The sequence below is a fragment of the Capricornis sumatraensis genome, chromosome 5 (assembly GCF_032405125.1).
Source record: "Capricornis sumatraensis isolate serow.1 chromosome 5, serow.2, whole genome shotgun sequence".
NCBI lineage: Eukaryota > Metazoa > Chordata > Mammalia > Artiodactyla > Bovidae > Capricornis > Capricornis sumatraensis.
Genome location: NC_091073.1, coordinates 56,342,961 through 56,360,954, shown reverse-complemented (window position 1 = coordinate 56,360,954; position 17,994 = coordinate 56,342,961). Strand labels below are relative to the sequence as shown.

Sequence of the window (17,994 nt, the reverse complement as noted above, 5' to 3'; positions counted from 1 at the left end):
CTACATGACCACTGGAAAAACCACAGCCTTGACTAAACAGACCTGTGTTGGCAAAGTAATGTCTCTGCATTTCAATATGCTATCTAGGTTGGTCATAACTTCTCTTCCAAGGAGTAAGCGTCTTTTAATTTCATGGCTGTAATCACCATCTGCAGTGATTTTGGAGCCCAAAAAGATAAAGTCTGACACTGTTTACACTGTTTCCCCATCTATTTCCCATGAAGTGATGGGACCGGATGCCATGAATGTTGAACTTTAAGCCAACTTTTTCACTCTCCTCTTTCAGTTTCATCAAGAGGCTTTTTAGCTCCTCTTCACTTTATGCCATAAGGGTGGTGTCATCTGCATATCTGAGGTTATTGATATTTCTTCCGGCACTCTTGATTCCAGCTTGTGTTTCCTCCAGTCCAGCATTTCTCATGATGTACTCTGCATAGAAATTAAATAAGCAGGGTGACAATATACATCCTTAACGTACTCCTTTTCCTATTTGGAACCAGTCTGTTGTTCCATGTCCAGTTCTAACTGTTGCTTCCTGACCTGCATATAGGTTTCTCAAGAGACAGGTCAGATGGTCTGGTATTCCCATCTCTTTCAGAATTCTCTTTCAGAATTTTCTACAGTTTATTGTGGTCCACACAGTCAAAGGCTTTGGCATAGTCAATAAAGCAGAAGTAAATGTTTTTCTGGAACTCTCTTGCTTTTTCCATGATCCAGCGGATGTTGGCAGTTTGATCTCTGGTTCCTCTGCCTTTTCTAAAACCAGCTTGAACATCTGGAAGTTCACGGTTCACATACTGCTGAAGCCTGGCTTGGAGAATTTTGAGCATTACTTTACTAGCATGTGAGATGAGTGCAATTGTGTGGTAGTTTGAGCATTCTTTGGCATTGCCTTTCTTTGGGATTGGAATGAAAACTGACCTTTTCCAGTCCTGTGGCCACTGCTGAGTTTCCCAGATGTGTTGGCATATTGAGTGCAGCACTTTCACAGCATCATCTTTCAGGATTTGAAATAACTCAACTGGAACTCCATCACCTCCACTAGGTTTGTTGGTAGTGATGCTTTCTAAGGCCCACTTGACTTCACATTCCAGGATGTCTGGCTCTAGGTGAGTGATCACACCATTGTGATTATCTTGGTCGTGAAGATCTTAATGGCTTTGGAAGGATCTTTTGAAACAGCTCTCAAAGTGGTACCATTGCTTGATTTGGAATTTTTTTTTTTTTCCTTTTCATAATCAGTGGTGATATGTGCATATTGCCATTATAAATCAGAATTGTGTATGCTTAGACCTCACTAGTTGTTGATACAAATACCTAGATAAAAGGAATAACCTCTTTTGGAATCGTGAAATAAAAATGAATAGATCTAAATTCTTTTTCCAAAATGACTGAATTGAGTCACTCAAAATCAGAACATGTTATAAAGTTGTCTTTTATTTTGTAGAACATATGCTTTGTTCTAATTATAGTACTTCTCAAATAAGTGTTGATTTTAGGTTTGAGAGTACTATCATACTGTAGGTTTTTGTGATTGGTCAGATTGCAAGACTACTGAAGGGAACCCAGAAATAATTCTGTAGCAAAGCCTGTATAGTGAACCATTAGCTCTGTGAGTATTTACATATTGTTTAAAAAAAGAACTGTTAAGTTTACATATGGATACGTCTTTAGTATGCAAAGAGAAAATAGAAGTTGAAAGCAAAGAAGTTGCTACGAAAAAGCTGTCAGGAAAAAATAAAACCCGTTATCTGAGAGACAAAAATAAATAACATGCTTGTTGCTTGTTTGTAATGTCGCAGTTTCCTACCATTAATCTGTACCAATTTTTATACCAAAAATCATTTTGAAATCTAGGAGGAGGATGTTGTACCTGTTATTTGGAAACTAAATCTAAAATAGGAAAGAAAAAAAATCTGATGCTTATAACCCTTCTCTTTCCAAATATCAAAATCTCCCTAAGAATGTTGAACTGCCATCCATTCTTTTAAAACTATGGTACTTAGTATCATTCAGTGGATGGTAAACTTGTGAAAGCCCTTGATAATCTGAATATTTATTCAGTTTTTTCTTAATTAAGGCATAATTGAGAAAATTGATGTAGTTTTGAACTGTATTTTAAGCCTTAAATTCTGAAATTGCATTCATTATGTAGATCCTTATCAGTCAGGTGAAGATTAAACTAAATGTAGCTTATAACTAAACTTAACCTCTTGATTCTTTTGAATATTTCAGTGATTAAAAAAAATAAATATACATCATCTATCCCCCACACTCTGTCATTATGTAGCGAAAATTTAAGTCTGGAATTTAAATAATTTAAAATTTATTCAAATTATTTTCCCTACCTTATTTACAGCTGCTGTTTTTATTTTTAAGGAATGGTCGTTGGAGGTCAGAGTGGAAGTTTACAATCACTCCTTCAACCACTCAAGTGGTTGGCATCTTGAAAATTCAGGTATGAAATAAATTAGTTTGCTGATGTCTAGATGATTCTGAGCAGAGAAGCAACTAATGCATATGTTTATATTTTCATAGTACTCAGTAGCTATTTCTTTCCCAGATCTTTGTTCAGAGGTAATGGGGAAAAAAAGTAGTGCTGATTTTATCTTTTAAATAACCTTGCAGTTCATTCCCTAGTCATCAGAACTCTACAGGGGTGGTTGGCAGACTCTGAAAACATAGCTAAAACTAGATGCTGCCATTTGGTCTGGTCTTCATACAATTTGGTCATCCAAGCATCTTCTGAGTTGAGTTGTTCTGTTCTTTAAAATTGGGGTGGAGTTGAATGAAGTATAATATTAATATATGTGTGTGTGTAGGTGTATAAGTATGTATATTAATACATGTACCTGTGATATATATCTTAAGTATCTTCTGTACTCATATTTCACTTATGTGAAACCCACTAGAACTGACTCAGTGTAAGCTCAAATGTTTATGTAGAAGAAATCTAATAACTAAGAGTATCTGAATATAAATATTATTAAATAAGTTACGGAGAAATACTGCCTGGTCTCTTCTTGGTTCACTTATTTATACAGTAACATTTATTATATCATGAAACTATCATGAAAGGTATTATGCTAAGAGCCATAAAGGAATAAAGTTGGATGAAACACACTGCTCTATCATTTGACTCCAGAATATATTATTTCTAGTCTTATGTCCTATTACGTTTATGTCTTGATGTAACTGTCCCTTAAGGGCTAGAGAATAGAAGTTATGAACATGGATTCTGAAACCAGATTGCCTGAGTTTGAATCCCCAGCTCTGTCAGTTGAGTAACATCAGGAAGTCATTTAAACTTTTATTTCCTCATCAGCTAAGAAAAAAAAAAAGAAAAATAGCAATAATGGAATAGCTCATACAGTTTGAAAATGAGTTAATATGGGCAAAGTGGTTAGAACAGAGCCAGACATAAAGTGTTAATGAATGTTACCTGTTATTGTTGACATTATTCTTTCCTTCAGTCAGACCTCAGTATCTCTCACCTGCATAATTTCTGAGATGGTGCTCCTGTTGGGCTAAAGCTTGTTAAGAATAAGGATTGTCTGGTGCTATCTTCAGCACTTAACATGATGCCTAGCATATAATGTTTACATTGTTTTGTTGATTTGCTGGAGCCTTTGTCATCGCCTAATCCATTTTAGGGCTTCCCTGGTGGCTCAGATGGTAAAGTATCTGCCTGCAATGCAAGAGACCTGGGTTTAGTCCCTGGATTGAAAAGATCGCTTGGAGAAGGGAATGGCAACCCACTCCAATAGTCTTGCCTGGAGAATGCCGTGGACAGAGGAACTTGGCAGGCTGCAGTCCATGGGGTCGCAGAGTCAGACACGACTGAGCAATTAATGCACACAGTCTGTTTTTTTACACTGCCATCAGAAAGGTGATTTTTTTTAAAATTTAAATCTGGATATGTTACTTGTCACTTGAAACCATTTTATTGGTACATTCTCCTATTAGATATTCCAGACAATACTGCATAGCATACAAGGCCTGCTGTTGTCTTGTCCCCTTATTGTGTATTCTATCAGCCACTCCTCTTCCTCTTCAAACTCACACATGCCGGTCCTAGGTACCTGTAGGCCTTTCTAAAGTATACTCTTCTCTAAGCTTAGTTGCTTCATCTCCCTAGTCCATTATACTCATTTTACTAAACCCAAGAACAATGTCACCTCTTTTCCGAAGTCCTTTTAAGTTTCAGAGAGAGTGGAGTATTGCTAGTGTATTTTGTACGTACCTGTTACTATGTTGTGTTGAAATATGAGGTCAGGGATTGTCTTTTAAAAAGCTTTATGTTTCTGTAACCTCCTGTAGTAGCAGTCGTCTATATTAATGTTTATTGAGTAAATTCATGTCTTTGGATTTGAGGAGTTAAATGCTGCTGCTGCTGCTGCTAAGTCGCTTCAGTCGTGTCCGACTCTGTGCGACCCCATAGATGGCAGCCCACCAGGCTTCCCCGTCCTGGGATTCTCCAGGCAAGAACACTGGAGTAGGTTGCCATCGCCTTCTCCAGTGCATGAAAGTGAAAGTGAAGTCGCTCAGTCATGTCTGACTCTTACCAACCCTGTGGACTGCAGCCTACCAGGCTCCTCTGTCCATGGGATTTTCCAGACGAGAGTACTGGAGTGGGATGCCATTGCCTTAGTGGAAATATACAGATGACTGGTGTTGGGAGAGAACATTGTGAGTTCAATTTTGGAAATCTTGTGTTTAGATACTGGTAGAGGATCTGTGAGGTAAAATGTCCCACAATCCAGTCAGTGGAGGGCTTGCCTGAGTAACTGCAGGAATTGCTGCCTAGTTCCTCACTAGTTTGAAGGCAGTAAGATGCTCACTGAAGTTTAAAAGGTCAGGAGCTCAGCAGAGAAGCCTGGGTTAGAGCCGAAATCGGTAGTCATCTGCATTGGTGTGATTGTTGAACCCGTGAGGATCTTGATAACTCCTGAAGTGTGGTCTCTGTAATTTCTTTTTCTAATAGGTTCATTATTATGAAGATGGTAATGTTCAACTAGTGAGTCATAAAGATATACAAGATTCCCTAACTGTGTCTGTAAGTAATTAATTCCCAAATAAAAGTTAAACAACCTAATACTTCTATCAAACCATAACAGTTTTGGAATTAACATTTAAAGTAGTATTTCTGCTTCAGATTTAAGTGTTTTCAGATAGAGGAAAGATGGTAAGTACTTAGAAATTGGTACCTAACTTTTTTTTTAAGCAGCTTTGTTTAAAGAGATATAGTTCATCATTTGGTTCACCCATTTAAAGTATAAAATTTATTTATTTTTAGTATATTAACAGGGTTATACAACAGTCACCACAATCTTTTTTACAACATTTTCATCCTCCAAAAACCCAGTGTACCTATTAGCAGTCATTCCTATTCCCTCCTACCAGCCCTTCCCCCAGGCCCCTCTCAACCCTAATCCACAATGAATCTACTTTGTAACTATGGATTTTCCTATTCTGGACATTTTATATAAATGGAATCCTACAATATGTGTTTTTTTGTGATAGGTTTTTTTTCCTAGCACGATATTTTCAAGGTTCACCCTGTGAGAGAGGTGTCAGTATTTCTGTCCTTTTTATTGCCAAATAATAACCCATATACCATTATGTATTTATCAGTTGATGGACATGTGTCTTCTTTTTCACTTTTTGTGCTGTGAACCTTCATGTACCATTTTTTGTGTAGAAATTGTTTTAATTTCTCTTCAGTATATACAGGGTGGTGGCTTTAGGTTGGTCAAGCCTTTTGAGAAACTGCCAGACTGCTTCCAAAGTGGCTGAACTATTTTACTTTCTATCAATTGTAGTTTCTCCACATCCTGACCAAAACTTGTCTACCTGTTTTGTTATAGCTATCCTAGTTAGTATTGATCGTACCTTACTGTGATTTTTATTTATATTTTCCTGATGGATAATGATATTGGGCCTGTTTTTGTGCATTTATTGGTCATTTGAATAGCTTCTTTGGAAAAATGGCTTTTCAGATCTTTTGTCTATTTTTTGATTAGTTATTTGTATTTTTTTTTGTTGTAATTGTTGCTTATGTATCCTGATACAAGTCGTGTGTCATACATGATTTACAGATACAAATTCTGTCTGTCTTTTGACTTTCTTGGTAGTATCATTTGCAGAACAGAAGTAACTGGTTTTGATGTGGTTCAGTTTGTTTTTCTTTTATAACTTGTGATTTTGGAATATTAATAGAAACCATCACCTAACCCAGGATCATGAAGATTTACTCCAGTGTTTTCTTCTAAGAGTTTTATGATTTTAGCTCTTAAACTAAGGTCTGTGATCCTGTACTTTAACTTTTAAGCCCTGTTGTAATTTTTTTCCCCTCTATTTGGATTATGATTTAATGAAGTTTTTTAAAGTTCAGCTTTCAAATTCTAGAAATTTTTAACTTTTTTTTTCTTGCAAAGTTCTTTCACACATTCTTTTCATTGCAGATACAACTATGTCTTTGTGGAATTTTTTTCTCCCAAGGGTATTACTAGTACATTAATAATAACATTTCTGATAAACATTTGTGTTGTATACCTAGAACCATTAGTATATTATAAACATCAACTACTAATACTCAAAAATTTACAAATTTTTTTAATTCTAAGAAAGCATTTAATATTAAGAAACATGTGAGACTGTATTAGGCCAGATTCTACCTGAAAAGAAATGAAAACTGTGGGATTTGGGGGTTTTCTTTCTTTTTTCTTTGCTTTTGTTTTTGTTTCTTTCAGTTTTTCGTTAGCACTAAGGTGATTTCTGATTTCTTGCTAAATAGTATTCTTGCAAGATTTGCCAGGAAAAATAATTACTGATGTCTGATTTTCTATAAGGCAGTCCTCAATATAGTTCTTTGTCATGAGTATACATGTAAAGTTACTTTTGTAGCAGGGTACTTGGTACTGTCTTGAGTAATTTGACATTGAGTAACAATTCTTCCTAAGAGAGATTTGCCTGCAAAATTATAGACTGGAGTTGTGCAAGATCTGGTTGTAGTAATTAAACTTGACTAGTATGCCAGTTTGTGCTGCTTATTTTAGGAATTACCTTTTCACTTCATCTTAGAGAATTTTTGTTTGTTGTTTTATTATTTTTGGATAGAAAAAAATGTGCCCATTGTATAAATATAAATATATATAAAGAAGATATTAGATAATTTTGTTAACATTTATTTATTTAAAAAGTCTCACTTACCATTAGCATTTACTATTAGGAAAAATGCAAGGACACATTATATTGAAATGTTTACAAAATTTTCCAGAAAATATTTAAACGCTAAAAATTCACCTTAAACTTTAAAATATGCTCTTTTCTAATTGGTAATATTTTTTAAATGTATCATTATGGTGGTGAATATTGTTCAGTAAGTATTTGGCATATAGTCATTAATTAGAAATCTGTGACTAACTTATCTGTAATGATTATTGACATGTTTCTAAGTATTATAATTGAATTTTTCACCAGCACATATTACTAAGATTTCACTTTCTTTAACCAGGGAACACTAAACACACTCATTCTATAGACTTAAAACATTTTTGCCTGGTTCCCCTGGAATTTAGAATAGTTGATCTTGCAGTATTTTCCCTTTGTCATAATTTCCACCTGTGTTATTTAAATTGTAACAAATCATTAACTGGACATCTATCGACATACCTATTTAAAAGTAATAGTGATATAGTTTTAAGTTACTATTTTATTTTCTTTCGATTTTGTTTTTCATTCAGAATGAGGTGCAAACAGCAAAAGAATTTATAAAGATTGTAGAGGCTGCAGAAAATGAATACCAGGTATGAGTTTCAAAAATATTATATAATCTATGTTTGCTTATAAATATTGGCACTGAAATTTTAATTTCAGTCATAAGCTTGAACTTTTTCATCATTTCACCATAATAAGATAGTCTTTTTTCACTTTATTTCAAGGGCGGACTTGTGAAAATGTAGTAAAAACTTAGTTTTAGCCAACTGTAATTTCTGAGTACTGGTCAAAGTAGACCAAGATTTTGTATGGCTATTTTGTTTCTGACTAGAAATTCTAATATAGGAGGTGTTTCCCAGAACAGTTAGATTATATGTGATCTGCTTAGATCATAGTTCATTTTATACTCTGCTTTTTACAATATAGTCTTTATCAGCTTCTAAACTGCATTCTTGGATTTAAGCACTTATGTATTGGACATGTTTTCCACTCATCACAAATAGCAATTTGTGAAATTGTTCTGAGAGAAATAATAAAATAGATCCAAAATAAGAACACACAGAAAATAAATCTAATTTATAATTTCATTTTATTAAATTTAGTTATTCAAAATGATTATAAGTTTTTTCTTTTAGCTGCTTTTAAATAGCTTTTAAAACCATTTTGGGATTTTTACTTGTTTTTTCTAGACTGCCATCAGTGAGAATTACCAGACGATGTCAGACACTACTTTCAAAGCCTTACGTCGGCAGTTGCCAGTTACACGCACTAAGATTGACTGGAACAAGATCCTTAGTTACAAGATTGGAAAAGAGATGCAGAACGCATAAGATGAACATTGCATGACCGGATCATTTTAGTGTCTTTGCGTTTAAAAAAAAAAAAAAAATCATTGCAAAAGTATTCAAAACTGTCAAGCTACCCAGTCAGAGGGCTGTTGCCATTTAAAATCACTGTAATTAATTAGTTTGGTTAGAGCACAAAGCTTAGCTAATCAACCATTTTTTTTAAAATTTCTTTTATTCAGAGAAGATTGAAAATCAGTTTAGTTTAAATGTCTTTTACTTTCTGTTGTGTCTTTCTTTCTTACAATGAAGACATGATTCCTCTAGTTTAATGTCAAAAGTTTTTGAACTGTTTCAAAAGTGTTTTACTTACCGTAACCCTAAAGTTGTTGTCTTTTGGTCTATGAAGTGGGTAACTGTTGGGGTCAATAATGGACATTCTGGTTTAAGGTGGTTGATGGATTTAGCCATATATGCTGCTAAAGAAATTGTCTACCTTCCCCCCCTCACCTCTTTCATTTATGTAAGATTGAGATTAGAGGGAAAGCATTTTCTATATCAATTATGTTTAAACCTTTCAAGAAGGTTATTTAGCTAGCTTAGTGTTTAACTGAACTTTTTTTAAACAAGGCCAAGGTCTAATGCTGTTTTGAGATTCTGAATTAAATGAAAATTCTTATTTCAGAAATGCATTTAAATGCTTTTTTTTTCTTGTGACAGTTATGCAAATTAGCTTGGATTCCATATGTCCCTGAGTTATTTTTATCATAAAGCCACAAATGTATTATAAGGCAAATTGTAATATATATAATCCTAAACTCATGACCACGTCTCAGTTTATTTTTTTCTTGGAGTGAAAAGTACTGAAATTCAATGTGACGTTAAAATGAAAATTTTCCTATTTATTTGAGTATAAAAATCACTTACCAGTGAATCATATACTATTTTAAAATACTTTCTTTGGATGTTTGTGATTCTTTACTGGTTGTGAATTAGAGAAGCTGGGAACATATGGTGTACAGTGAAGTCTGAATTTTCCCATCCTCCTGTGCATCGTAAGCATGTTTGTAATATTTTAAAAAATACATTTACTGATGCTACAGGAATTTCAAGCCTGTGGTAAATGTTAGTATTTACTGTAGGGAGGGTGGATTTGTGGTTTCATTGAATTCAGTTATTGCTTATTATACTCCAGTGGAATCCTTTCCTCACATACTCCTGCAGATGTCTGGGCCTGGAAATGTTTTTTTAAAAACACTTTTATTATGTACAATAAAATATTTCATTAGCTTGAATTGTATAGATTTTGAAAATTCTCTCAATGAAAGCATGTTGTTTATTTTTAAAAAATCACAATTGGGCTTTGAAAGCATTGAGAATATAAACATACATAAAATTATGACACTTTTGGTTAGATCATTTTTTCTAGCTTTAAAATACAAGTTTTCTCATATTGAGGTTCCAGAAGAAAGTTAATTAATAGTGTTAATTATTCCCTTTTTAAAAACACATTTTCAAAAGTCTAATAATGATTCTGAACTAAGCATTAGGTAAATCTTTAATTGATTAGCTTAATTATGTCAACTGGTCTATCATGGGTTTGTCATGCACTGAAGGTTAATTATTTCGACTCTATTTTATGGCCTAGAATGCTATGTTAAAAACATATATGTAATTGTTTCTGAGGTGATGTGCATGTAAAAGGTAATATTTATCAAAATAGAGTGCAGTCTGAGTAATAGTTGTGTAATAGACTTAGTCTTTCATAGTCTAAACTGTGCATTTTATTAAAGTAGAAAAAGACTAGAAACACTCAGTGTCCTAAAACTCAGGGTTGTCTTTTTAGTAGGAGTCGTAACTGAGTGACTGAACTGAACTGAATGTCTGCTTTGTTGAATAGGCCAGAGTGTGGAGGTAAAGGCAAAACGAGAACAATTATGCCGTAGTTTGGTGGATAGAGAAAGCTGGCTTGGCCTAAGGTGGTAGCTGTAGGCTGTATAGGTAGTGATTTCTGGATATATGTTAAAGATAAAAGCATTTGGATTTGCCAGGATTGGTTGTAGAATGTGAGATAAAGGGAGATGGCAAGGACATTCGGGGTTTGAGAAACTACAGAAGATTCAGGGCTGGGGAGGGCTGGGAGCTTAGTTTTCAAGGGGGAAGTACCTTGTAGCAGTTAGATACTGGAGATAGGAGGTAGGCAGATGCCCTAGACCAGAAGAATAGGAGAGCTGACAGACCTGGGAAGCATAGTTAATAGCTAGGCAAAATGGAAGACTACTAAGGTTAGTGATAGTGAATTTATTCACTTTCACTTTTCACTTTCATGCATTGGAGAAGGAAATGGCAACCCACTCCAGTGTTCTTGCCTGGAGAATCCTAGGGATGGGGGAGCCTGGTGGGCTGCCGTCTCTGGCGTTGCACAGAGTCGGACACGACTGAAGCTACTTAGCAGCACAAGTAAGGCAGTGTGTTATCTTCGGCCATGTAAAGCAGCATGAGTGCAGGCCTAGAGCAGGTGAATTGGATTTAACAGAGGTTGCCACAGGAGTCTTACTGACCCGATGAAGGTAGGTGTTGCAGTGATAGCCTGGGAACTTCAGCTAGGTAAACAGGGAAGTACAGATGTGAGAGGAGGAGAAAGTGGAAACGTGGCACCATCGATGGACTATAAGTCTGCCTAGAAAGGACAGTCTGGAAATGTAGGAAGTGGAAGTTAGCATGATGTGCTTAAAGTTGAGAATTTGAGGAGTTACACTTAATCTGTTATGACAGGTATTATCAAGTATGACAAGTATGATCAGTCAGTCACTGACTGAGGTGAGACAAAAGAGGAATTCAGGAGCCGTGAAGTCCGTGCTTGCTGTGGATATTACAGCCAAGAATTACAGTAGATTAGGTGTTCTGACGTGAGTGCTGTTTTTCTCAGACTATCTGAATGTACATTTATAATACATTTGATAGATAACTGAGCTGTTTCCTCATTTGGGATTTTGGGAACTAAAATGGGAACACGAGCATTCAAAAGGTATCCTGGAGGTTCTGGTTCATTATAAATGTTCTTGGAAAGTGAAATTTTTAGGATAATAATTGTGGACAATTATAGATATTTAGGGGCTTCCCAGGTGGCTCAGCAGGTAAAGAAACCCCCTGTAATGCAGGAGTCAACAGGAGAAGTAGTTTCAATCCCAGAGTGGGGAAGATCCCCTGGAGAAGGGCATGGCAACCCAATCCTGTATTCTTGCATGAAGAATCCCATGGACAGAGGAGCCTGGTGGGCTACAGTCTGTAGCACTGCAAAGAGCTGGACACAACTGAAGCGACTGGGCACTCATGCACATAGATAACTGTATAGCATTTGGGTGGCCCTTCCTGTGATTAAAATCATTTTTGACTTTTAATCACACCAGAAGGCTTGGGGATAATGCAAGGTCCTTTGAAAAGAACTTCCATACTGATCATCAGTTTATATCTTTGCCAGGTATTGGTTATAAAATATAAAGACATACCTTGCCAAACACAGGAGTTTGGTAATGTATGTGTGCTCCTAAATTTCCTAAGAAGGTGTATTTCTGTTCACTTCTCTACAGATTATTTAAAAGCAGAATCGCAATGTCCATGCTGTTCGTCAATTGTGTTTTGGAACAGCTTAACCGAATTAAAAAAAAACTTTTTTTAAGGCAAGGCTCTTTGTATAAGCATCTTTTTTTGACTTTCTGCATATTTTGCAAAAGCTTTATTTTAGGATTGGCTAGTAGTGCTAGCTGTTAGAGAATATGCAAAATATTCACCAATTAAAATAACCAGTTGAACTTCTAAAAGGCCTTACTGGTGTTAGAAATTGATATCAGTTCACTCGTTACCCACTCCAGTATTCTTGGGCTTCCCTTGTGGCTCAGCTGGTAAAGAATCCACCTGCAGTGCAGGAGACCTGAGTTCGATCCCTGGGTAGGGAAGATGCCCTGGAGACGGGAACGGCTGCCCACTCCAGTATTCTGGCCTGGAGAATTCCATGGACTGTATAGTCCATGGGGTCGCAGAGAGTTGGACATGGCTGAGTGATTTTCACTTTCACTTTCCAAATTAATCATGCTGTGTTCAGAGGACTGTTCTAGGCAGTGCAGAGTCAGGAGAATACGGAACTATTCCTTAAAGGAGTCTACAAGGTAGTCGTGGGACTATAGCCATGTTTTCTAATTTTTTCACATCATAACCTGAATGGAAAATGGTGGTATTTTTAAGGCATTCTGGGAGAAATGGATGAGACTGCTTGCCAACTGTCCTAAGGGTTGTGGGGATCAGACTCTTTGTACACCTTGAGCCTATTTGGGAATATGTGTAAAATACTTGATAGTTTACCAGATAAACTTCAAGCCTAACTTAACCAAAGGTAGCTTTTAAAGGGATGTCAGGCCAAGGAAGTTGTCCTGGGAAGGATGAGTTGATACTACTTCAGCACAGTATTTTGGTTAAGTGTGCATGTGACTGGTAGGCAGGAAATCCTCTTGTATCTCATCGAAGTATCAAAATACAGATAACAGCATATCAGTCTCACTGGGTATACATATTATGGGTCAAATAGAGTTACCCAGTTGAAAACGAAATCTGACTTTTTATAAAAAATATATTTCACAATACAAAATGAAGACAGCACAAAGGGTAAAATTTTGAATGTGTTCTTACAAAATTGGAGTATGACTAGTAAGATACTAAAGCATTTTTATCTCTAGTTTTGGTATAAGAAAATTGTACTAGTTAGTTTAATGTTAATATGTAGCGTTAAAAACTTATCAGTTTTCTTTTTTTTTCTTTTTGTAGTGTGACTCTATTGGAGAACTTTTTTTTTTTGTCGCAAACTGACTAGAGAGTACACCAGCCATGTCAAACCAGCCATTCATTCTAATAACAGATATTCACTACATGAACTTAAAACTATCTAATAAATAAAAGCCTGTTAAGGAAACAAAGTTGGTTGCTATGTTTGAGGAGATGATTTCTTGAGGAAATTTATAAAATGCTCAGCTCTTAAACCAAACAAACATTCAAGGAGTTCTCTTACTAGAAGATACCCTAGAAGCCTTACTGACTCAACAGTAAAAATCACTGCCTTCCTCAGTGGCTTCAAGTTTTATGCTTCTAACTTAGCCAAATCTGAACCCGGATGTAAGTCTCTTCCACATTTCTACCTGATGCAGGTCTCTTCCACATTTCTACCTGAAAATGAGGCCTTGCCCCTTGTTTTCCCAAAGAATGTTGAAGAGAAATATGAGGGAACTACAGATCTCTTAGAGATAGTTGACACTGATACTTTAGTTCTTTTGGAATGTGCAAGAAAATAATAGATCAATGTTGAGGACACAAAGTGTCTCAAATGAGGAAAATGCAAAATTTAGGGGAAAAGAAAATATCGGGCTTTTGTGCACCAATTTCCCCTTTGAGCGCCCTTTATGAAGGAGAAAGAAAAGATAAAATGACAGAGACTTGCTGTGGCAAAATCTTAGGCCAGTCTAAATATCCAGTAACAGAGAATGATTATAGGTGGTGTGGACTGTTAACACTGAGATAGCATACAGCTTTTAAAAACTTACTAGCCAGAACTTCATGTGCAACAAAATTATAAATACTGAGAGAAAAAAACAAGTTCCAAAAGGTAAGTACAGATTTGAGTGTAAATTGAAAACCTCTGAAACATATATGTGTGTATGTGTTGTTTTATGTTTACAGTAAAAAGCTAAATCAGGATAGTATATGTGTGGAGAGGAACATAGGAGAATGGAGTTGGGAAACAATATAGAGAGGTTGAGTTATCTGTAAGATTTGTTTCCCAAAATGGAGTGATAGGTATACAGGTCCTCATTACAACATTACTTGGGTTTGTTGTTGTTGTTTTTTGTCTGATATATTTTCTAATTTAAAATACAACTTACATTGACACATTTGAAACTTTAGGAAATGACTCAGTTTGAAGGTAATGAAATGGCAAAGGTCATAACCATAGAATCAACTGTATAGGAAGTTTACTAATACCTCTTTTAAAAGTCATTGAATCCATATTGTTTTATAGTGAATTTTTCAAGCTTTCCATATTCAGATTATTTCTGCATTTTAGAAGTAGATGGACCTCTATTTTATGAGCCTGGCATACCCTTAAATTAGCACCAAAAACATTGATGAAAATTCCTTGTTTCCCTGTAAAGTTAAAAGCAAAATTCTTTAACACAATAATAAAAGCATACTACATTATAACCAAGTAGGACTTACCACTGGAATGCAGTGTTTCTTGATAGCAAATTTAGTAATGTAGCTCACTACATTAGCATATTAAAGGAGATGACAGACATAATTCTTTCAGTAAAACAAAAATCTTTAAACCCAGTCCTGATTTTAAAGACAGCATTTCAAATCATTGAGGTAAAGATGAATTGTATTGAACAATGGGATGGAAAGCTGGAAAAAAAAAAAAAGTTGAATTAAATCCACACTCCAACAAGTTATACCAAGTTAAAACTGGGTCAAAGATTTATTGGTATAAATTGTCATTAAAGTTCTTGAATAAATCATAGTAACCAATTTCTAACTAAGAATAATAGAGTATTAGAAGACAGATAAAACCTTCAGAATCCACATAATAAAATCAATATACTTGATTTTATTTAAAAAAATATAATTTTCTGTAAACTTGAAATGTTCTAAGCAAAGTCAAAAGAAAAACTACCCACAGGAGAAACAATATCTGCAATTTATTGGACAAATGGTTACTTTTCCTAATGTCTAATGAGTATTTGCAACACAATAATTAAAAGAGTCCAGTAGAATTGAAACCATTTACCTCAGATTGGGACTCAACCCACATGGCTGGGACTTGAACCCAGCCAAAACCCAGTTTGGGACTTAAACCCATGTGGCTGAGATTCAAACCCAGCTAAAACCCTGCTTGGGTCTTGAACCCACGTGGTTCGGTTCGGTTGTCTCAGTCATGTCTAACTCTTTGCGACCCCATGAATCGCAGCACGCCAGGCCTCCCTGTCCATCACCATCTCCCGGAGTTCACTCAGACTCACATCCATTGAGTCAGTGATGCCATCCAGCCATCTCATCCTCGGTCGTTCCCTTCTCCTCCTGCCCCCAATCCCTCCCAGCATCAGAGTCTTTTCCAATGAGTCAACTCTGCATGAGGTGGCCAAAGTACTGGAGTTTCAGCTTTAGCATCATTCCTTCCAGAGAAATCCCAGGGTTAATCTCCTTGCAGTCCAAGGGACTCTCAAGAGTCTTCCTCCAACACCACAGTTCAAAAGCATCAATTCTTCAGCGCTCAGCCTTCTTCACAGTCCAACTCTCACATCCATACATGACCACAGGAAAAACCATAGCCTTGGCTAGATGGACTTTAGTCAGCAAAGTAATGTTTCTGCTTTTGAATATACTATCTAGGTTGGTCATAACTTTTCTTCCAAGGAGTAAGCATCTTTTAATTTCATGGCTGCAGTCACCATCTGCAGTGATTCTGGAGCCCAAAAAAATAAAGTCTGACACTGTTTCTACTGTTTCCCCATCTATTTCCCATGAAGTGATGGGACCAGATGCCATGATCTTCGTTTTCTGAATGTTGAGCTTTAAGCCAACTTTTTCACTCTCCTCTTTCACTTTCATCAAGAGGCTTTTTAGCTCCTCTTCACTTTCTGCCATAAGGGTGGTGTCATCTGCATATCTGAGGTGATTGATATTTCTTCCGGCAATCTTGATTCCAGCTTGTGTTTCTTCCAGTCCAGCGTTTCTCATGATGTACTCTGCATATAAGTTAAATAAGCAGGGTGACAATATACAGCCTTGACGTACTCCTTTTCCTATTTGGAACCAGTCTGTTCCATGTTCGGTTCTAACTGTTGCTTCCTAACCTGCATACAGATTTCTCAAGAGGCAGGTCAGGTGGTCTGGTATTCCCATCTCTCTCAGAATTTTCCACAGTTTATTGTGATCCACACAGTCAAAGGCTTTGGCATAGTCAAGAAAGCAGAAATAGATGTTTTTCTGGAACTCTCTTGCTTTTTCCATGATCCAGATGTTGGCATTTTGATCTCTGGTTCCTCTGCCTTTTCTAAAACCAGCTTGAACATCAGAGTTCACAGTTCAAGTATTGCTTAAGTCTGGCTTGGAGAATTTTGAGCATTACTTTACTAGCATGTGAGATGAGTGCAATTGTGTGGTAGTTTGAGCATTCTTTGGCATTGCCTTTCTTTGGAATTGGAATGAAAACTGACCTTTTCCAGTCCTGTGGCCACTGCTGAGTTTTCCAAACTTGCCTCCATATTGAATACAGCATTTTCACAGCATCATCTTTCAGGATTTGAAACAGCTCCACTGGAATTCCATCACCTCCATTAGCTTTGTTCGTAGTGATGCTCTCTAAGGCCCATTAGACTTCACATTCCAAGATGTCTGGCTCTAGATTAGTGATCACATCATCATGATTATCTGGATCGTGAAGATCTTTTTTGTACAGTTCTTCTGTGTATTCTTGCCACCACCTCTTAATAGTTTCTGCTTCTGTTAGGTCCATACCATTTCTGTCCTTTATCGAGCCCAGCCTTGCATGAAATGTTCCCTTGGTATCTCTAATTTTCTTGAAGAGATCTCTACTCTTTCCCATTCTGTTCTTTTCCTCTATTTCTTTGCATTGATCACTGAAGAAGGCTTTCTTATCTCTTCTTGCTATTCTTTGGAACTCTGCATTCAGATGCTTATATCTTTCCTTTTCTCCTTTGCTTTTTGCCTCTCTTCTTTTCACAGCTATTTGTAAGGCCTCCCCAGACAGCCATTTTGCTTTTTTGCATTTCTTTTCCATGGGAAGGTCTTGATCCCTGTCTCCTGTACAATGTCACAAACCTCATTCCATAGTTCATCAGGCACTCTATCTATCAGATCTAGACCCTTAAATCTATTTCTCACTTCCACTGAACCGACGTGGCTAGGACTCAAACCCAGCCAAAACCCACAGTACCTGGTTTCAGGACCTAATGAAGCGCATGTTCTTGATGTCTCATCACAGAATTCAGTGAGAGACGAAGTGATAGGTAAAAAGTGGGTATATTCAGATACAGGGAGAAGCACTCCACAGAGCGTGGGCCCTTGCAGAGGGCGAATGTGGTGGTGAAATGCGGCATAGTTAGTTTCGTAGGCTGGGTAATTTCATATGCTCCTGAGTTGGAGGACTTTTCCAGCTATTTTGGGAATGGAGCGGAGATTTCCTGGTCTTAACAGTGCCTTGGAACTGTCATGGCCCCTCTGGGTGTGTCATTTCACTTGCTAATTCAGGATTAAAATCTGCCACCCTGGCCCCATTTGATTCTAATCAGTTTATGTTGTGTCCTTGGGCTATACCATTCTTTCAAAAGTTGTGCCTTGTCCCTTTCCCTCCTGTTGCAGAGTGTTGAAAAGCAGATCCTCTGAAGTCTGAGTCCCTGACAGAGAGCCTTAGCAGTCTTGGTCAGCT

General features: G+C 36.5%; 1 protein-coding gene across 1 annotated transcript in view; it reads left to right on the top strand.

Annotated features, from left to right (window-relative positions):
- The window catches only part of CAPZA2 (capping actin protein of muscle Z-line subunit alpha 2), a 57,381-nt gene extending 47,530 nt beyond the window's left edge, over positions 1-9,851 (top strand). Inside the window, exons 7-10 of the mRNA XM_068972380.1 lie at positions 2,380-2,458; positions 4,985-5,056; positions 7,746-7,808; positions 8,409-9,851. Of these exons, the coding sequence (XP_068828481.1) occupies positions 2,380-2,458; positions 4,985-5,056; positions 7,746-7,808; positions 8,409-8,549 (355 nt within the window). The 3' untranslated portion in view covers positions 8,550-9,851. The remainder of the gene's footprint in view (positions 1-2,379; positions 2,459-4,984; positions 5,057-7,745; positions 7,809-8,408) is intronic.
- The last annotated feature ends 8,143 nt before the right edge of the window (positions 9,852-17,994 follow it).